The 17,835-nt window shown below is 42.7% G+C and overlaps 1 protein-coding gene across 2 annotated transcripts in view; it reads left to right on the top strand.

Annotated features, from left to right (window-relative positions):
• Nucleotides 1-263: 263 nt before the first annotated feature.
• Nucleotides 264-17,835, top strand: part of ME1 (malic enzyme 1) — a 188,113-nt gene continuing 170,541 nt past the window's right edge. Inside the window, exon 1 of one of the 2 annotated variants that reach the window (XM_075498284.1) lies at nucleotides 264-465. In XM_075498284.1, the coding sequence (XP_075354399.1) occupies nucleotides 364-465 (102 nt within the window). In that variant the 5' untranslated portion in view covers nucleotides 264-363. The remainder of the gene's footprint in view (nucleotides 466-17,835) is intronic. The other variant, XM_075498283.1, reaches the window with a different exon arrangement.

The following is a 17,835-nucleotide window of genomic DNA, read 5'->3' as shown; positions in this document are numbered from 1 at the left end:
GAGAGCTGTCTATACCCCCCGCAAACGCTGGACCCGCGGCGAGGTTGCAGCGGCCGGGCCGAGCCGGAGCACCCCGCCGGGGACTCCCGGGCCGGGGAGGGCTGCGGGCCCGCAGCCCCTTCGCACCTGGGCGCCCGCCCTCCCGGCGGGGGTGCGCGGAGCGGCCGGTGACTCAGCGGCGGCGCCCCGGTGACCCCCTCCCGGCGGCGGCGCCTTGCCGCGGCTCTGCCCCCTCCCTCCCTCCCTCCCTCCCGGCAGGATCATCCCACCCCGCCGGGCGGTCACCTCAGCAGGAGGAGCCGCCGCCGCTTTGCCTCCGCTCCCGCAGCGACCTGACGGCAGTGAGCCTCGCCTCGCCGCGCCATGCAAGCAGGGAAGGCAGCCGAGAGCCGGGACGCCGGCCGGCCCCTGCAGGTCACCATGAAGAGGGGCTACGAGGTGCTCCGCGACCCCCACCTCAACAAGGTAGGGGCGGGCGGGGCAGGTGCGCCGCGGCGGCCCGGGTCGCTGGGCGCCGAGAGCGGGAGCCCCCTGCCTCGCCCCGGCTCCCCGCCCGCCTGCGGGGGACGGCGAAACCTGCCGCGGCTGGGCGCTGCCTGCGGAGCCGGAGCCGGGCCCGGGGCGGCGGGGGCGGCCTCTCGCCGCCACCTGTCGCGGCGCAGCGCCCGGGGAGCGCCCGGGCCGCCCCCGCACAGCGGCCGCCGGACCGGGGACGCCGGTGGGGCGGCGGGCGCGGGGCAGCGGTACTTCCTGCGGGCCGGCCGGCGCTTCCTCTTCCTTCGGGGCGGCGGGGGCCCCGCGGGCGGCCCTGAGCGCCGTGCCGGCCCCCGCCCCACCAGCCGCGGTCCCGGGGCGCGGAGCCCGCCGTGGGCAGCGGCGCCAGCCCCTCTGCGCCTTCCAGAGGAGAGAAGCAGCAGCAGCCTGGGGAGGATGCTGCTAAAAGTTGTGCTGCTCTGATGCGAGCTCCCGCTGCCGTGGCTGCGTTTTCCCGGTACCCTCCTTCTTTTCCAGCCCACTTTCCCACGGGTGCCCCACCTTGTTTCCTGTGGAAAAGGCATTTTAGCACCATTATTCCGCTTGCAGCTGTAAAATTCAACTCCAGCTTCCCCCCCGCTCTGCATCAGGGAGTGCAGTCAGCTTTTAAGAGCTGCTGTAGCACAGCAAAACCTCTTTATCACATCTCTAGTTTGCTTAAGAATGGTAATTCAGCTTGATAAAACTTTCTAAACACGCTAAATTAATCTGGCAAAAAAAAAGCGCTAAGTAAGTGTTTGTACAGCTCTGATAAAGATGCAAAGTTCAGATAGCAAAGTACTTTATTGGCATGACAGGCCCTGGATTTGCTGCTAAAATGAAAAATGGGTAAAGTCAAAGGTAGATGATAAACCACACCTAGTACGTGAAGCCTTGGTTAAGTTCTTAGCCCTGACTTTGTTCTTGCGTAGGACTTTTAATGGTTAGCTCTGGTGCTCTGACTTGTACCTCTGCATTAGAATGCGTATACAGTCATTTTACTTACTGCTGAGTTGTATGAGTTGACAAAAACTGTGTCTCTAGTTTTACTGGATAGGTTGACTCATCAGTAAAAGCTCCATATATTAGCTAGATGAATAGTGCTTTTATGAGTCTTGGTGCTTGGCTACAAAGTTTCCTTAGAGGCAGCCTTATGTCTGTGTGTGTGTGTAGGCCTGAGAAGGTCTCCTGAGGTGAGGTGAAAGGAAGACTAACCAAAATGTAAAACTCCCAAGAAGAAACCAATGAGAGCCTGTTTCGCTTGGCATAGCTTTTAAGCAGCTGCAGTATTCACGGAAAAAGTCACAGGAAAGCCAACCAAACAAAAAATAGGACTTATTCTAAAATGTGTTGTATAAAGAGCAGTCAGAGGCAAAGCAGGCTCATTGCTACCTTTTTCCCCTCAAACATCACTCATCTTGCCTCTGAACAGCATACTTGGAGGTGAGGTGCTAAAGAGGGAGGGTCTTGCTTGATTTCCTGGCTTAGGCTTTATGCTTCCGTGGTATAGCACATATGTACGGTACAGCAGAGAAGCAGGAAAAAGTAGTTGTTTGTTACCAGCCACATCTACCCAGCTAATGCAGAGTTTGGTGTTAGAAAAGGTCAGCTGAAGTCTCTCGTCTTTATGCCTGTGAGGAGAGTCTGGTCGTGGTCTGGTGAAGAATGGGTAAGCCAGCTTTCTAACTGAGACAGGTGATTTTTGGTGGGTGTGGATGTATTACACCCTGCCATACATATATACACACATGTACACCCCCCCATATATATTTTATTGCCAAATATGTATATATGGGCATTAAAATCAAATATGTTGAGAACTGCCAACATGGTTGCCAGTTTGATAGCTTGTGGCCTGCCTGCATGCACAGGAGCTGGTACTCCCAGTTCACTTTCTGTTGCCAAGGCTGTTAAACAATCATCAGATTGCAGAGAATTCAGTTTGAAGTAGATAAAATATCTTCTTTAATGATTCTAAAGTACAGGGATTGTTTCCAGTTCTGCAGAAGTGCCAGAACTTTCTGCTATCTCCCGGGCCCTGTCTAAGAGCGGCAATTGCTTGGTATCAGCACTTTCTTCTGGATACGGTGCTGGTTTTAATAGTCCTATTTGCATATACTTGGCAAAAGTAGACTGTAAGTACTAAATAGTAGTATCTAGCCGTGACTCGTAGAAAAATAAGACAAACGATGTTTTCAAGGTCTCTTAAACTGAGACAGCTGGCCTGTCAAGCAGGTAAAGCTGAAGTGTGCTGCAATACATGGAAGCTTGGGGCTTGTGTCCTTAAATAATGCATTCCTTTTCTCAGATAAGTTTAAAGGAAAATTTTACAGGGAACCATTTATACTTTGACATATTTAAAAATAGATGTAAGAAGAAATAAGGAGCTAGATTTTTTTTTTTAAATACCTATCTCCATTTACTGCCCCACTAATCCAACCATAAAGCTGGATTTCTGCACACTTGGTGCATATATAACTTTTTATACTTAACCTTGATGGCTGGCAAGAGGTGAGAGAAAGGGCTGTGGGAATGCTGGGGTAAACATCTAAATTTCTTTTCTGCTTGCCCTCTGCTTCTATCTGGATGGCAACATTTCGAGAACATACTAAGCACTGAAGTATTGTTGAAGCCCTAGGCAATGCCGTTCTTAAATCTTTTATGTTCTACTTTGTAAGTAATTCACAAACATGCACAAACTTCACTGAGGAAAAGCTTAATAAAAGTGTTTGGGTTCTTTGTTGTTCCCCCCCAACCCTGGGCATTTTGCCTACATAGGAAACCAGTCCTCCTTTTACAAGGTCTCCGAGTGGTTTGCCCCATGTCAGCAGCAGTGATGCATCAAAAATCATGAGGATCGTAACACACTGAGTTTAATTACTTGAGGACACGTGTCCAAGCCTATGAACAATAATCACGATTCAGTTTATCGTCTGAGATCTCGGGTCCATAGTGTTTAAAAGTGTATATAGAACCATTTTGGTAATTGTCTTTTTAGCCCTCAGGAAACTAAACACATTGTAAATAGCAATTACAAGGAAAACAAACACAGTTTCAGTTCTTTTCACTGAAATAGATTGTATTAGAAACCTTTGGCTGGGAGTTGTATGCTCTTTAAGCTGATGAGTTACAGAAGTGTGAAAGTAATTTGTTCTACTCCTACTATAAATCTCATTTATGCTTTATTCAGTGTACGAGTTTGCTATTTTAAAGCACACAAATCATTTAATGCTGAACTTTCATCTTTAATTTTTTTACCTTTTAATATTGTTTAAACAAATCCTAGTTTCCCATAAGCTTAGAAGATAGGCAAACATGTATTTCAATACCAAACTTTTCTACTAGCCTGTCTTAGTTGCCAAGTCTCAACACTTCCCTGACTGAGAAACTTTGCCATTGGAGGAGTGCTTTGCTTCCAGGCTGCTTTCATATTCTTGCAGAATGATTCAGCGAGCAGAAAGTAAGTGATTCTATTACATCTAAGTGCTGGAGGGCTCTCTCCCCTCCCCAGCTGCTTAATTTTAACCCCTTTCCCCTGACTGACTGCTGTCATCATTGCTGAGTGTAGTGCACTTGTAAACTGTTGGTCCATCTCTTTTTCTTTCACTTTATTCAAGTTGCACTAGCGCACTCGAGAATTTCAGAACAGGCTGTCTGATAGGGCTGCTGAATATCTGAGAGCTCCCAATCTCAATCCCACCTGCAATGGCATTGATGTTTTAACCTTACCACCTCCTGTATGTCATGCTCCCAGATCTTTGTAGGTTCTCAACTAAGCGGTGACATTAGTTGTTGGCTGGAGTTAGCTGTCAGCCCATTGACTCGCTATGGGATTTACTATACAAGAATTATACTGGAACAGACCAAAGGTCCATTTATCCCAATGTCTTGTTTCTGACAGTGGCCAAACTGGATCACTTAGGAGGAGTAAAGGGCGAAGGACATCTCTAGTGATACTTTCTCAGAATAATCAATTCCAGGTTGAGGGAATGAGCAGTTTATTAGGGGGCTATTAAGATATGAATGCTTGTCTGTCTTATCAGATGACACGTGATTTGTACGACTTTACTAAAAAACAATTGTAAACTTTTTTTAAATTGAAGTGAAATTGTTATCTGAGCTAGTGAGAAGCATGACTTGCTATTTTGCCCCTATGTGTCAGACAGTGGGAGGAGAATGCTTGTGAAATACAGATGTATTTTGTTCTGTATACAGCTAGTTGCTTGACTGAAATCAAATTTGATTTTGAGAAAGTATAATCCTGTGACTGGTGTGGGTGACATATAAGAAAGGTCTTATGACTTTGACATTTGTTGATGACCCTGTAACAGGCCTCAGAAAATGCAGACCTCAGTAAAAAAGTCAGAAGCATTCCAGTGAGATTTTCTCTATCTGATGGGTAAAAGAGAAGAAACATTTAAGAAGTGCCTCTAAATAAATCTAGTCCTTTATCAGATACCAAGCAGTCCAAGTCTTTTTTCCTTCCATTGGTAATGTTCATATTTTCACATCTTAAACTTGTGTGTACTTTGGTTGGGTCCTCTGGAGTGGCCAGTGCTCACTGAGCATTGCTTTTGCCTTAGCTGTAGATGGATATTCTGGGAAGAAAACTGATGAAGCTGGGAATGGAGGAGGAAAACACTCCTTAAAATAGCATATTAGAAGTACCTGTATTAATTTGTAAAATAGGTTTTCTGGAGGTTACTTGATATTGCAAAGGATGATCTTATATTAAGTGGTAGTAGGTATGATAGCGTCTTTTAGATTGGAAGATGGTCAGCTCTGTGTGAAAGTAAAGGTATAATTTGAGGAAATTTTTTGGGGATGTAGCTGCTGATCACTCTCGCTGTCTTCTACCTCCTTTTTTCCTATAAACTTTTTGCCTTTTACAACTCTAGTTTTTAACAGTAATATTTCCTGGTTCTTATCCCCATCAGACCACCTAGCAGAGCAGTTCTGATCTTGATAGGGATAAGCACATGCTGTTTTTCTGGTCTTTGGCAAGAGTAAATTATATAGTAGTTGTGCTAGCACAAAAAGCAAATCAGTCTGGTCTTTTAAACCTTTTAGAGTGAACTTGTATCAATTTTGCCTGTGTGTTTGGTGAGCACTGCATTTTTGATCTATTACTGGGGTCTCCAACACTGGAGTTGCCATTCTGTGGAACGGCAACCTAAAATAGGAGGCTCTTCAAGTGTGAGGTTGGCTCATACCAGAGCTGTTTGCTCTTTAACAGTCAGGAGCATAAGTTGCAGACTGGCAGAACTGCAGCTACCTTGTACGCTTGGGTTTTGGGCAAGGGCGTGAGCTCAGCGGTGGCTCACCGGTGGGTACCGTAGGGCTGGGCGAGGAGGTTCTCGCATTGCCAGTGTATTCTCCCTTCTTGAAATCACCTTCTCGAGGTGTGAGGCAGGAGTTGTGATGCAGGAGTTGGGATGGAGGATGTTTTTTGTACGAGTGCTTTTATTCACAGTATGTATGAAGGGGCTTTAAAAATGAATTCCGTGCTTTTTTCCACCTTTCTTACTTTAAGGCAGGTTTGTCATGCATACTATTAATAAGGAAAAAGTCTTGGGAGAAGCACAAAGTATTTCAATCAGATTATTTTACCACCATCTTCTATTTTATGTACACAGCTTGCAGCATTCATTGCCTCCTACTACTTCGTTCCTGACCTAGTAGGTAAGTTGCGTGGTTGGTGTTATATTCTTTTATTCCTGTTGGCCTCCAGTTCTCTGCTTGCAGTTATGAAAAAGAGTGCTGAGACAGCGAGTGGGGAACAAAGTTTTGTGACTTGAATTAAAAGAAAATAAAATGAAGAAGAGGTTTTGTGGTAAGCTATATAGCATTAATAGCAACTTGAATAGTGGTATGAGTTGTCACAAGGAGCTGAAACCTAGAATTGTTTTGCTGTGAAGCTGTTTCAGGCGTTAAAAACACTTCAGTTGTGTAATTTTCTTGTGAACTCCAGTAACTGGACACAAAGAAAGCTGACCTTTTTTCTTTAGACTGAGGAATCCTATGCCCACTGGTTATAAATGCTACTTGAAGAGAAGCATTAATCCTGGCACAGAGCACCTTTCAAAGAGGATTTGTGTATTTAGAATGGGTTAAATGTGCTTTTCTACACTAGGTTTTATAGAGATGCTGGCCACAGAATTTGGGTGGTGGCTTTTTTAATCTTATTGATGGATGCTGACAGTAAGTAGGATAAGAGCTCGCTGAGAAATTGTACTTCTGTCTAGGTAAAATAAACTGCAGAGAATATTTGTGCCTTCTGCAGAAAGCATATCTCCGAGTACAGAAGTTCTTATTTTGCATTCTTTACTTTATGTATCCAATTCTGCTGAATCACTCTCTTGTATTGAGCCGTCTTGGAAAAAGAAAGAAGTTGCGGCTGTAGCAGGCACAAGCTTCCCTCCCCCAGCCCTGCTTTCCTCTCTGAGGGCAGGAGGAAGTGAAATGTGTGTGACAGCAATGTTTCTTATTAACCCGTGACCCCAAGTTAACATGTGCCATCTTTGCTTTGTCATGCCTTTCCTTCTCCTTCCTTGCCTGCTCAGGCGAGCTGTGTATTCAGTGCATGACTCGCTCGTGGCCGCTGTAGCCCAGGTCCGCAGGGGTTGATGCAGGGTATCACGCCGAAGGTCTCGTTGCTCCAGCCTCTGATGGCTAAATGGCCCGCTGCTGTTGTGCTAAATATGTTACTGATGGAGGTCTGAAATAGAGTATGAATACCCTTCAATTAGGTCCTTCAATTAGGTTTTTCCAGTTTATATTGGAGAATTTTACAGTGGAGCAGCTGTTTCAAAGAAGTGTCAAAAGCATCATTTGCTGGAGGATGTGATTCTGAGATTTCAGCCACAGTAGCGAGTGGTTTGTGCTCCCTGCAAATCTGAAGAGCTCTTGTAAGGGGTCCTTCGTGCTCCCCTGGCTGAAGCAATTGTACAGTGGTTGCCAGAGAGCTCTGTGGTCCATGGTGGCTGCAAGAGTAGCATGGAAAGGGGGGGAAAGAACAGAAGTAAGAACACTGTTGGGTTTGTGTGCCTGTGTAATGAGATGCACAGGGTAGTCTGTTCACTCCCTGTTTCATGTACCTGAAACAAAGAAAGAAGAAATGGTCTTCTGTGGGCATTAATAGGAGTGGGACATTTAACACGTGCTGAAACCTCTAGTGGGTTTTTCGTTTTTGGGGTTTTTTTTGCGTTTTTTTGTTTTATCTTTTTTTTTCCTCCCTTTGATAATGTTGGACAGGGTGGGATGCTTAAAAAAAAAAAAGAGCAGACCAATTCCTTTTGCTGTGCACAGGTGCAATGTCAGGAAGGACCTGCTACCTGTTAAGTGCCAGCTGGGGACTAATGGATGTCCATTCACCTTTATGCATTCATCGTCTTCATTCAGCACGGAGTTAAGCCTGTCCTGTTGAGACAAGTACCTGTGGACTTCTGACCCAGAGATGCACATACATGCCTGTCAACAAGGCTTTAGTGCGTGGAACTGAATTTGAAGGATTGCGTGTATTTTTCTTTGCGTGGTTGCTGCGATATCACAGTAGCACTGAGATGTTTCAAGCATCAATTAATTAGATCATAAATGGGTATAAGTTAAGGACCCCTTGGATTTAATGAACAGTGCTATATTTGATTGCGCTGGTATACACACATCATCTTCTGTTAAAAAGATGGTGATTTGTGAACTTACTTTAAAAAGACTTTTCCAGTGAAGTTACTGAGGCCATTGTTGGAGGAAGGCTCATTCTTACAGCTTCTGAGCATAAGGGATTGTCTGTCTTCAGCCGGAGGTTTTGTGAGATCCAAAGCTATTGTATAACTAGGAAAGGTGCCCATTTTGGGAACACAGCCTGTGACCATCCACAGAGTCAGCTTCTGTAGAAGTGGGCGCAGAGGCTACGTCTCTACTAGCACAAACCAGATGTTGTAACACCTGGTGCTGTGTGTGCGTGCTGGCTGGTGAGGTGCCGTGTCGCCGGGGCTCTAGGCCTCTTCACCTTTGAATTTTTCTGACTCCCTCCTTTGCTGTGATTTAAAAACAGTAATACAGTTTGACAGTAGTAGGCCATTAGTTAAGCTTTGTTTGAACGTCCTTCTCTTTCACAGAGGGGCTTTCTCTTTATTTTGTGCCAGGGCAGTGCAGGCCAGGCCCATGACTAGGAATAGTTTTACAGTAATTAATCTCCATTGTCTGGTTTAACACAACATCAAGGAGCTAAATCTGGTATAGGAAAAAGGCAATAAAATGTTGTAGGGTTACCTGTTTGTAATACATAGTGCCAAAGTTTTGTACAGCAAAGCTGCAGACAAACTTGAAACGGTAGCCATGTGTCTGCAAAACTGGGACAGGTGGGACTTGGAATAAACTTCCAAATGGACAGGTAGAAGGAGCAAGGCTACACATTAACTTGTCAGAGACCAGGCAAAGGCTTTGGTGCTTCCAGTGTTTTATCTGACATAGGAATTCAAATCTTTATTTAAAGATGCTGATGGTTTCTAGTTGGAGGCAGAGGATGAATGTGGCTTGACGCTAGAATATTCTGCCTTATCATTCATGGAGAAGGGTATTGTGCACAGTCAGCAGCACTGCTTCCTAGCAGGCAAGGAGAGAAATCTACCTTACCCAATCGATATATTAGACGTGATACTTATTGTGGGAGTCCTATTCTCAATAACTATGAATTGACTTGTGGTTCTGAAATTGCAACTGTGCAAGCTTTCTGTGGAATGTGCTGTATGTCTGTCCATCTTCCAAAAAAATCAGTGTCATGGATGAAGTCAAGTAAGGTAGGGGAAACCATCTAATAGTTACTTTACGAAAGTGTCAAAAAATAGGTCTTTTTTGTTAATATTCACCCTATGTAGCCCACATAGATTGAACTTTTATGTCAGTCACTCTTTTCTTTTCTTTACCTTCCCCTTTCTCTCCCTCAATAGCAATTTTATAAGTAGCATTATACCTTTAATTGAGGAGTAAATGATTGCTGTCGAGCATATTGAAACTCCATGAATTTACATTTTAGAAATATTTTAATTTTTTTTTCCTAGAGCCAATAGTAGAAGAATGATACACTCAGAGAAGTAAGAAAATTGCTGTGTCGTTATAATGTGCTGGGTTATCATTTTGATGAATATTCATGATTTCATGATATGTAGCAAGATAGTAGGAATTTTAAGACTGCCTCAAAGCATTGTTGGTATGATGCACATTACAGACACCTCCAGGAGCTGGGACTGCCATGATACAGAGCCATGGGGAATCTAGGTTGGACCATAATCACAAATAAGCTCATGGCTTTCATGAGGATGATAAATTTGTGTAGGGTGATATTAGAGAAAGGACTAAAGACCTGATTCTGATACTGGTTTTAGTAGTGTAAGCTGAGAGTAAATTAATGCTAGAGGGATGCAAGAGGGGAAACTGCTGCAGGACTGGCATGAAATTAGCACTGGTGCATTAATTCTTTAAAAAACCAAACCCCTTTGTCACTTGGAGAGTTTGAGCGCCTTTAACCTCCACAGACTTAAACTTGATTCCTAGCAGCCCATTTAGAAAGAAACGTTGAAATATTTGTTCAGTGTGCAAGATAAATGTTTTTGGCTAGTCCGACCTTCCTGAGACTAGTCTAATTTTATCTAAAATGATGAATATTATAGTATCTCATTTTTTAATTAAGATCACTTTAAATAGTCCAAATCTTGAGGTGATTTCAGAGAAAAAAAAATGCTGTGGAGAAAGCTAAATGTGTTTCTGTTAAAAACAGATATCTAAATTAATTTTGTATGAGAATTATTTTATGCATATTTGTCAGTATAGATTTTTTTTTTAGGAGTTAATTAAAAAAACCCCTGAATTGCATGGATAAGAAAACAAGTTGTGGTCTTATCAAAGCTTAAGCTTTGCTAATATAATTTGTTGCATAATTCAGGAAGCAAAAATCCTGACTTAGAAGAAGGCGGTCACAGGGCACCCTGGAGGCAGTTCTTGCAGGCACTGTGTAATTTCTGTTGAAATCGGTGTCTATAGTTTACTTGGATACTGTTAGTGCCTATTCCTGTGTGAAACACAATACTCTGTGCAGGACTTAAGGTTGTTTACAATGTAGAGGAAGCAGAGGAAGTGTGGAGTAAACACTTTTCATATACATAAAGAATACATAACACAGAACTGAAAAAAGAGCATCATAATTCTCTTATGCTTTGAATACTTGTGGCTTTCAGCCGAAAATGTAGAAATACATCACGTGACCAGACTTGTCTGGTGTAAGAGTTCAGAAAGAAAATTCATCACTGTTTTGCTCTTAAAATATAGACGAGGCATAGAGCAGCAATGCATTTTCATAGAATCATAGAATGGTTTGGGTTGGAAGGGACCTTAAAGGTCATCTAGCTCCAACCCCCCATGGGCAGGGACACCTTCCCCTAGACCAGGTTGCTCAAAGCCCCATCCAATCTGGCCTTGAACACTGCCAGGGTTGAGGCATCTGTAGCTTCTCTGGGCAACGTGTTCCAGTGCCTCACCACCCTCATAGTGAAGAATTTCTTCCTAATATCTAATCTAAGTCTACCCTCTTTCACTTTAAAGCCATTACCCCTTGTCCTATCGCTACATGCCCTTGTAAAAAGTCTCTCTCCAGCTTTCTTGTAGGTCCCCTTCAGGTACTGGAAGGCTGCTACAAGGTCTCCCTGGAGCCACCTTCTCCAGGCTGGAAAACCCCAACTCTCTCAGCCTGTCCTCATAGGAGAGGTACTCCAGCCCTCTGATCATCTTTGTGGCCTTCTCCTGGACTCTCTCTAACAGGTCCATGTCCTTTATCATTGCATGTTTATGCTTAGGTTTTTATTTACTTTATTGTTCAAGTAGCAACTGTTACCTGTTTCTGGCTAAGAACAACTTTTTTTCTCCTGTAATAACTAAGTTTAATATTAAAAATTAAAATCACTGTTCTGCCTCTTCTTTTCATGTACTCATAAAATAAATATCCCTACAAGTGGTTTGAAAAATTACAAACACCTTTGGTTCAACGTAACTTTGCTTAAATAAACTCAGTCTTCAGTCTTGAGTTAGTATTTTAGATTCATCCGTCTTACTAATGAATTGTGTGTATCTTTGGAACAGAGTAGGTGCTATGAGGTATTAAAGGATTTTGGCATCCAGTTCAGATGGGATATCACAGTTGAGCTTTCTTTCTCTTGTCCCCCATGAGTGATACGCTTTTAAGTTTGCTTTTGGCATGGAGATTGGATAGCACAGAATCACTACTTTGCAAGAGGAGAACAAGAATTGTTATGAAATACATCATTCCCTTTTCCACAAAGGCAAAAATAATTTTGGCTTTTACTAATGACTTTAAAAAAAAAAAAAATCATCTTTGCTTTAAATCTGTCCCGGAGATGAGTGCATAGTGGTGATTATGAAGCATGTTATAACATTTTCAGTACTAGTGTCTAGCTGACTTACTGGATTTCTTCCTCCAGATACCTGACTTTAGAAAGCAGATTAATGTGTGGAGGTATATTTACGAAAAAGGCCGTAAAGCCTCTTAACGTAAATAGTACAAAAGAGCTCAGTAGTAACAGATGGAAGTCCGAATAGAAGAACATTGTATTGCTAAAGTAAAATGAATACCTGAGTCTGTGAAGTGCTTAATGTTGGTTTGATTTGGCGTGAATCTCTTCAAGTCCTGTATGATGTTTTTTTTGAGGAGTTGGGCAGGAGCTGTTGATTTTGTGCTGTAGAAGTAGTTGGAGTAATTCCTTAAGGTCCATAGGTTTATGTAGCCATGGTTTTGCCCAGGCATAAGCCACTGTTAAAAGTCATGTCCTAGGAGCAAGTGCTGGGGAGGAATGAAGAGCCTTCTGCCAGGGGATTGGGACTCAGGCTCTTGGACCTTCTGCAGGAGTGAGATCTTGCAGCAGTTCGTTCCTCCCTCTGCCTGGGCTTTTCAGTCTTCCTCAGATCATACCTTTTAGGCTTGACATCTTCATTCCCGAGGTTTCTCTGAAATTCTTACCTTGCTCTTGTCCGGAGCTCAAGCGGGACAGTTGTCCTGGTTCCAACACAGCTCCGTCTTGGGATGTTTCAAGCCGCCTCTATCCCAGGAGCATTTTGAAGCTCAGTGACACCCCCTTTCCAGCTTCTTCTCACTGGGCTTCTTGTTTTTTCAGGCTGCTGCTGAGCATAGATGTCATTTTACAGACTTCATCTAAAACTTTCAGGCCTGGTGAAGGAGAGCTGGTTCACTGCTATGCTTCAAAGCTTTTCCTCTTCACAGTGTATTCACTGAAGTCCTTTGGAAAAATTTACTAGAGTTTGTGCGTAACAAACATCTGTTCATGAAGTCAGTGAACTTTGGTGTATTATTTCTAGGCATAGCTTATGTGTAACAACAAGCTTGAGGTAATATAAGTTTTAACAGAGTTCTAGACATGAAGACATCTGCTGTTTGTCTTTTAAGGCATACAAATGTATGTCTTTAAGGCATGCAATTTTTATAGCTTTAGGAGAGCATAAAAGCAGTGTGGTTTATCTTTTTTTGTGTTGTTGCTCTTTAAGACCAGATTTCATGCCAAATTCTCTAAGGATGAGGCTTATCAATTGCATTGCTTTCTCTAAGCGAAGGCTGGATAAAACCTTCCTCTTGCTCATGTGATAGGGGATTTGGTGTGGCTATCTATTAGGTCAGTCAAGGGCCAGGTAATGAAATAAGGAATGGCCCTTAAAATAGCTTGATAATTCTGAATTTTTTGGGTTTTTTACTTTGTATAGAGCATACAAATTCTTACATTTAGAACACTGCAGCGGTTGAACTAAATACATCGATTGTAGGTGAGAAAAAAATAAATAAATGTAGGTGAATGTGTAAACAGTTATCAGAAAAGGTGTCTTACTGTGCTGCTTTTTTTCTGCATCGAAGGTGGCTTTCACCACACACCCTCGGCAGCTGCTTGAAAGGAACACTTTATCTACGCTCAGGAAAAGTGGAAGGTCTCACTTTGCGTCTTACCTGGGGAAAAATAACCGGTCTGGCTCTGTCTTATAGGTGCTGGCCTTGCGTTTGCCAGAAGAGCAAAAGCGCTCCAGGTCAGGAGTCTGTGTGAAATTGGAGCCTCTGCTCTCCTGCCAGGCTGTTGGAGGTACCGAGCTCTCGTGCTTCTTGGAGTACGTGGATAAACTCGAAGTAGAAAATAAAAAGCGAGTGCTTCCTTCTGAGGTGTAATTCTTAGGGGAAAAAAAAAAATTAATCTGTAGGATAAAGAAACACACCCTTCAAACTAATGTTATTTCCTAAACTTCCTAAACTTTTGTGTAGTTTATGGCAAGAAATAACTTTCTTCTGGCTCTATAGTTACTGAGTCCTCTAACTTTTTTCTGCAGTAACGATGTAGTGGGTAAAACACAAGTAAGAAGAATAGATGAATATAGGAAAGTACAGTTCACTTGTCATAATGTTCCACTAGCAATTTAAACAAGGTGTGTGACTAAGACACCCTTTCTGATTTGCTTTGAGGTACACTTCACAAATCTGTAAACATATGATTGAAGCTTTCTGTGTCTTACTTCAGAACCATGTAATGAGTACACACTTTTTTCCCCCTTTAATTAGTGATCTCTACTTCAGCAAGAGAGACAAAATATTGTAGTAGATTGGGCACTGGACTGGAAACTAGGTCATGCACTTGTGATTATTAAATCTTAGTCATTTAGTTTTCTCATCTGAAAAGGCAAGCAGCACTTGAGAAATTTTGAGGATGAAAACTAGTATGCAGTACTTGGTCTTGTATAATTAGTCTTTTTAGATAATGTTTTGCTACGTTGTCTTTGTACTGCTATAATCTAGTTTCTATTTACAATTTTCTTTCCTTGGTGGGGGGGAATAATCTAGTTTTTGCAGTAATCAGTCAGCAGGCTGCTGTTTCTTTTAAAGTCCTGTCTACGTAGACCCATGTCTAATCTGTATAGTCCTGACATATTTTGTCCATGTCCTTCTACCTTCTGCTGTATTGCAATGACAAGTAGCGAGGGTATTAGTGGATGTGCAGTCTCCTGCACGTACAATTTCCTAGATCGATGAAAATCCATTAGACAGGACTGCAAATCGTGGCCAGTGCTGAATGCTGGGGGAGTAAGGAAGATCTGAATAGACAGGAAGAAGTAATCCATCTGTGTTGCTAAACCTGCTCCTGGCTTCAGGCCATGCTGTGCCACATGCAGATTAGTTCCAATTAGATGAAGTGGTAGCTGACCCTTGGCTGCCTCCTCTAAGCCTCCTGGTCCTGGGCAGCATTGGTAGGAGTTGCATCCATTCCAGCTGAGTGGGGAGAAGAGGCGAGAAAGTATTCGGTATTTATCAGCTGAATGCCTGAGGAAGCTCAGGTCAATACTTCCTGCAAGAAAAGGTATTTCAACCTTCAGCTAACCACTACTCAGTAGTTTTTAACTTGGTGAAACCTCATTTCTTCAAGAAGCTAGAATTCATGTCTGCAGGACTTAAATTCATGATGGCAATGATGTGAACGAAGGCTGACTTTCTAAGGCTATATTTAGCTATCTGAAGACTTTGCTAACTATTGGATAGGCAGAGGTGATACAAATTTGAGAGAAACTATTTTCCCACGCTTGGGATTCTGATGTTGATTCCCTAGAGAAAATGTTCTGCACAGAAGATGTCTAAAGGCTGAATAAACCTCCTGCCATACCTTGTGTAGTAGAGCTGACTATTGCCCTCAAAGATATCTTTTTAAAATTTTTCTTTTCTTTTCTAGGCTATGGTAAAAACAATGCACGTGTATGTCCACTAAACAGAAGGAGCTGCATACATTTTCTTTACATATGAATTGTTATGACGTTCTTAGAAATTACGCTTCTGTAGTGTAAATACGCAGCAAAATAAGGTTTTCCTTGAAAGATAACTTGATGAAGGTTTAACAATTAGCAAAATGAATCTATTTTCATGTCAAAATATCTAATTATAACCTAATTCTCCCATATTTTGTAATAACTTGTTATTTCAGAATAGATTCCTGTTTTCTGTTATGGGATTTCAGCAGTGACCAGAAAACCTACATGATGAATTAATATCTGTGAACCTAATCCTGAAAATACTTAATTATATAAGTAGCTGCAGAAAGGTAATGCTTGTCCAACTGTGCTCCAAATTGCCAGCAGTGCAACTCTCAAAGTATACCATGGCAAGCATTTTTTGGCCCTGAAAATACTTACATGCATCTATTTACTTAAATACATAGAAATAATCTTCCCGATATTACGGGGAAACGTGGCGTGTGCATAAAAGCCCCCATTTATTTTGTACTGGCTTCTTTCTTACACCTCATTACTTTATGTAGGCTAAGTTGCTATGTGGAGCACAGAGCAATAATGCAGTAGTTGGACATACAGCTGTAGAAAACTGAAGCTGTATCTGTTACCATGAATCTGCTCTACATTCTGTGAATCTGTTATCCACAGCAGATCTCATTAATAATAAGAAACCCCTCATTAATCTCGTTTTGGTGCTGTGCATTTTGGAATCCAACTACTAGCACTATGAGAAATCCAGCTTGGGTTGAAGGTGGTATGACTTGAACAGGAATCTTCCCTACCTGTCCCGTTCTTTCTTCAGTTAACAATATATGTTGTTACAGGCATATGAATTTGTTTGCAACACCAAATACATGTTTGCAGGAGCAGAACCTGTTCTGGCTAGAAACTCTTCTTCTGAGTCATAGCGTGAAGAGAGCTTCAGCCTCTCTAGACCATTTATGCTGCTATTCCACTCTCTGCCTTAAAATGAGTAGTTAAAGGAAAATGCAAGTTAATGGTTGAGTGGTTTTGTCAGATGCGGCATATGGGACTGAAGTGTTCAAAGTAATCACAACAACGTGTCCTGGGTTTTAAAAGAATACCATCTAAACAAAATTACTCCCCCTCCTGTAGTTTTCCATGCGAAGGAGCTTGCAAAGAGAGTATTTTTATAAGCCTTTTCTGTGACTTAACCTACCCAATTTACTCTGTGCTCTGACATTTTATCTGTCTAGTAAGTTTTGTCAAAGCATGTTGGTTTAATTTTGGGGAACAATTTTTTTTGTGTATGTTTATTGAACCCATCTCAGTAAGCCTTTCCAATACTTTGGCCCAGATTCAGCTGGCTTACACAGATGTGTGAAACCAATGTGTCTATTAATTTTTTTTCCCCTGCCTGACTCAGAGTAACATCAGCAACAATAATAATATGAACCAATTGAAATTAAAGTACCTGGCATTCCTCACCATGAAGTTATTTCCAGTGTCTGGTGTGATGCTTCTTGAAATGATCCTTTTTTCCTAAAACTATGAAGATCACTGCCTGAATGCTACTTAGTAGAAGGAGCTTGTAATATCACGGGGAATGGGAGTGAAATACTATTATAAAACCATAGGGTAATTTCTGTTGGAAGGAACCTTAGGAGGTCTCTAGTCCAACCTCCTACTCAAAGCAGGGTCAGATATGGAGTAAGAACAGGTTGCTCAGAGCCCTATCCTGTTGGGTCTTGAAAACCTCTAAGGATGGATGGAGGCTGTACAGCTTCCCTGGGCAACCTGTGTATGTGTTTGACTGTGCTCATGGGGAAATTTTTTCCTTATATCCAGTCTGAGCCTCTCTTGTTTCATCCTATGCCTGTTGTCTCTTGCCCTTCTGCTGTGTACTGCTGTGGAGAGCCTGGCTCTGTCTTCTTGATAGCGTCATCACAGGTGCTGGAAGGCTGCTATTAGGTCCCTGCAATGCCTCCTCTTCTCCAGGCTGAACAAGCTCAGTTTCCTAATAGGGAATGTGCTTCAGCCCCTGATCATCTTGGTGGCCCTTTGCTGAACTTGCTCCAGTTTATCGGTGTCTTTCGTGTATTGGGGACACACAGTTGGACTCTATCATAGATGCAGTCTAATGAATGCCAAGTAAAGTGCTATGATCATTTCCCTCAATCTATGCTCCTGTTAGTATGCTATGCTGCTGCTAAGATAGCCCAGGATACTGTTGGTTGCTTTTGTTGCCTGTGCACACTGGTGGCTTCTGCTCAGCTTTTTGTCCACCAGGTCCTTTTTGACAGACCTGCTCCTCCTCAGCCAGTCAGTCTGTTGCTAGCCTGAATCGTTGCAGCCTGTATTGTTTCCTTTCCAGGTTGCAGCACTTTGCATTTGTCCTTGTTGAATTTCATACTGTTCTTGTCAGCTCATTCCTCCAGGCTAAGTTCCTTTGGGTGGCAGCCCTGCTCTTTGGTGTATCCATGGTTGCCCCTATTTGGTGTCATGTGCAAACCTGATGAGAGTACACTC

Source organism: Mycteria americana, chromosome 3, assembly GCF_035582795.1.
Source record: "Mycteria americana isolate JAX WOST 10 ecotype Jacksonville Zoo and Gardens chromosome 3, USCA_MyAme_1.0, whole genome shotgun sequence".
NCBI lineage: Eukaryota > Metazoa > Chordata > Aves > Ciconiiformes > Ciconiidae > Mycteria > Mycteria americana.
The sequence above is the reverse complement of the archived record's forward strand: the minus strand, read 5'-3'. Positions and strand labels throughout refer to the sequence as shown.